At 57.7% G+C, this 3,352-nt stretch overlaps 1 protein-coding gene across 1 annotated transcript in view; it reads left to right on the forward strand.

Moving 5' to 3' along the window:
* Positions 1–1,512, forward strand: part of FZD9 (frizzled class receptor 9) — a 44,470-nt gene extending 42,958 nt beyond the window's left edge. Inside the window, exon 2 of the mRNA XM_005877238.1 lies at positions 5–1,512. Coding sequence (XP_005877300.1) covers positions 5–1,159 — 1,155 coding nt within the window. The 3' untranslated portion in view covers positions 1,160–1,512. The remainder of the gene's footprint in view (positions 1–4) is intronic.
* The last annotated feature ends 1,840 nt before the right edge of the window (positions 1,513–3,352 follow it).

A 3,352-nucleotide genomic window follows, 5' to 3' on the forward strand; every position in this document is an offset into this window, starting at 1 on the left:
GAAGAGCCGCTCCTGCGCGCCGCGCTGCGCGCCGGGGGTCGAGGTGTTTTGGTCGCGGCGCGACAAGGACTTCGCGCTCGTCTGGATGGCCGTGTGGTCGGCACTGTGCTTCTTCTCCACGGCCTTCACCGTCCTCACCTTCCTGCTGGAGCCTCACCGCTTCCAGTACCCCGAGCGCCCCATCATCTTCCTCTCCATGTGCTACAACGTCTATTCGCTGGCCTTCCTCATCCGTGCGGTGGCCGGGGCCCAGAGCGTGGCCTGCGACCAGGAGGCGGGCGCGCTCTATGTGATCCAGGAGGGCCTGGAGAACACGGGCTGCACCCTCGTCTTCTTGCTGCTCTACTACTTCGGCATGGCCAGCTCCCTGTGGTGGGTCGTGCTGACGCTCACCTGGTTCCTGGCAGCCGGCAAGAAATGGGGCCACGAGGCGATCGAGGCCCACGGCAGCTACTTCCACTTGGCGGCCTGGGGCCTGCCGGCCCTGAAGACCATCGTGATCCTGACGCTGCGCAAGGTAGCCGGGGACGAGCTGACCGGGCTCTGCTACGTGGCCAGCATGGACGCGGCCGCGCTCACAGGCTTCGTGCTGGTGCCCCTCTCCTGCTACTTGGTGCTGGGCACCAGCTTCCTCCTGACTGGCTTCGTGGCCCTCTTCCACATCCGCAAGATCATGAAGACAGGCGGCACCAACACAGAGAAGCTGGAGAAGCTCATGGTCAAGATAGGGGTCTTCTCCATCCTGTACACGGTGCCTGCCACCTGCGTCATTGTGTGCTACGTCTATGAGCGCCTCAACATGGACTTCTGGCGCCTTCGGGCAACAGAGCAGCTGTGTTCCCCAGCCAGTGTGCCGGGTGGCCGGAGGGACTGCTCGCTGCAAGGGGGCTCAGTGCCCACTGTGGCTGTCTTTATGCTAAAAATCTTCATGTCGCTGGTGGTGGGCATAACCAGCGGTGTCTGGGTCTGGAGCTCCAAGACGTTCCAGACCTGGCAGAGCCTGTGTCACCGCAAGATGGCAGCTGGCCGGGCCCGGGCAAAGGCCTGCCGGGCCCCAGGAGGTTATGGCCGTGGCACCCACTGCCACTATAAAGCTCCCACCGTGGTCTTGCACATGACTAAGACGGACCCCTCTCTGGAGAACCCCACACACCTCTAGGTACACAGGCCTACTCAGGGCGGCTGTTGCCCCCTCCTCTACCCCCCCTCCCCCTCTGGAGGAGACAGCTGACTAGCAGCTGCCCAGCTGTCAAGGTCAGGCAAGTGAGTGCAAGGGGGCTGAGGACCAGGGCAGGGAGACTCTCCTTCAACCCTCACATGTGAGGACCCAGTGAGGCTCACTCCCCTGTGGCCTAAAGCAGGGGGTGGCCTGGCTAAGTCCCCACAGTGTCCCAAGGGAGCATGTGGAGAAGGGGCAGGAGGGGGCATGGTCCAGCAGGGAGTTTATTTAATGATGTAATTTATTGTTGAGTTTCTCTGGAAGCTGTGACTGGAATAAACCCCCATGTGGCACCCCTGAGTCCTCTCTGGGCTGGGAAGGTGGGAGGTAGGAGGGTGGGGGGCTCTGCAGGAATCTCCTTTGTGAGCAGAGCTGGGGTGGGTCCCTGCCCTGTTCTCTGGCTCCCCACCAATCAGGAGAATGTCCCCCATGGAACAGCTGTGTTTTGCAAGAGTCTCAGAGTCTGCGTGTGTGTGTGTGTGTGGTGTGTGTGTGTGTGTGTGTGTGTGTGTGTGTGTGTTTCCCTTTTGCCTGTCTTTGCTCCTTTTGGCAGCGTGTGTGTGTGTGTGTGTGTGTGTGGTGTGTGTGTGTGTGTGTGTGTGTGTGTGTGTGTGTGTTTCCCTTTTGCCTGTCTTTGCTCCTTTTGGCAACCTGCTTGCCTATTTCTGAGGCCTGGGTTCCTACTTCCCAAAGTGAGGCTGGGATGCCCACCTGCTGGGATACTCAGGGAATCCCCCAAGATGACATCCTCATCTCTGGCCCTGGAGAATCTAGCCTATGTGGGGGTTGTGTTTAGTAAGTCTTCCTTTTTGCAGACTGCTTTCATTTGTGTAGAAAATGAGGCCATCGGTCTATCTCAAAGGTTCTCAGAGCTTCAGGCCCTGCTCCTACTGCCTCCTGTAGCCCAGCCTGCTGTCTTCCCTGGGGTCTGAGGCTGGTGTCTGGCCATCCGTATTGCCTTTGAAGATTGTCAGTGCACCCACTTCACTAGCTGGGGCCCTGGGGCTCTCTCTGGGTGGAGTAGAGATGGGACTAGACTGGTATATGGGCCTCTTGGTAGCAGACATGGACACAGAGATGGGAGCCCGAGTATAGTGGGAAATGGGCCTTCAGCTCCTAAGAAGCTGTGGAAAGATTTGAGGTACGGGAGCAGCAATAATAAATTGGGCAGGTACAAGGCAGTATGCATGGATACCAGGGGCTAGGAAAAGGTCCATGGGACCCCCATCAGCTTGGGATTAGACTACAGGGCCCCATCATGGCCTCAGCTGTGGCCACTGTGACCCTCACCTCGAGCGATGTGAGGGTCTTGGTTACTGTCCCTGGGTGTATGGCACAGTGGCATTCATTGTCACTGCCAGGAGGCCCCAAGGATCTAGTTCCGCTGCCGGCCTCACTTTGGAGCCAAGGGGAGGCCCAAGGTCAGTAGCTTCATTTCAGTGGTAGGGGTCAGCCCCCCAAACCCAGAGCCTCTCAGGACAGAGTTCTTGCCCTGCACCAACCACCCATCTCACAGGACAAGAGAGAAACCAGATGAAAAACGACAGCTCCACCAGGAGTTGAGATGGGTTTAGGGCTGTCCCTCATCACATATAACAGTACTGACCTCTGGGGGAATTTTGCAACCCTTGTGCCTTTTTGCTTCTGTGTCTCTTACATGTGGAATGCCTTCCCCATCTTAATCCTTCCCTTTTCACAGAGCACACAGTAGGTCCCTGTGCCTTCTTCGATCAATGAAGCCAAATGACCGTAACACCTTGTAACTCTCCCTGTGAGGGTCCTTGAGTGAGACAGGATGAGCTTATTGAAAGTGACAGGAGCCCAAGTTCAGAGTGGGAGGGGCAGTGGCTGCACCAAGCTGGGCTTATTGGCCAGGTCTGCAGGGAGCGGGTGGAGCTGAAGCTGCTAAAGGGCCTGCACTGGAAGGGCAGCTGGAGCAAAAGGATTCCGGAGATGGTAAGAAAAAGGCAAATGTGAAGGGTGGAGGGAAGGATTAGCATTAAAATGGCACCAGTTCGCCCTATTCCTTGCCAGTCATTGGACAAGGGAGGGGGGTCCTTGGCTATGTTTCACTCAGCAGAAACCAGACTGGCTTCCAGAACAACTAGGAGGCGGGTGGGGACTGAGGGGGAG

The sequence above is a fragment of the Myotis brandtii genome, unplaced genomic scaffold (genome assembly GCF_000412655.1).
Source record: "Myotis brandtii unplaced genomic scaffold, ASM41265v1 scaffold510, whole genome shotgun sequence".
Taxonomy (NCBI): domain Eukaryota; kingdom Metazoa; phylum Chordata; class Mammalia; order Chiroptera; family Vespertilionidae; genus Myotis; species Myotis brandtii.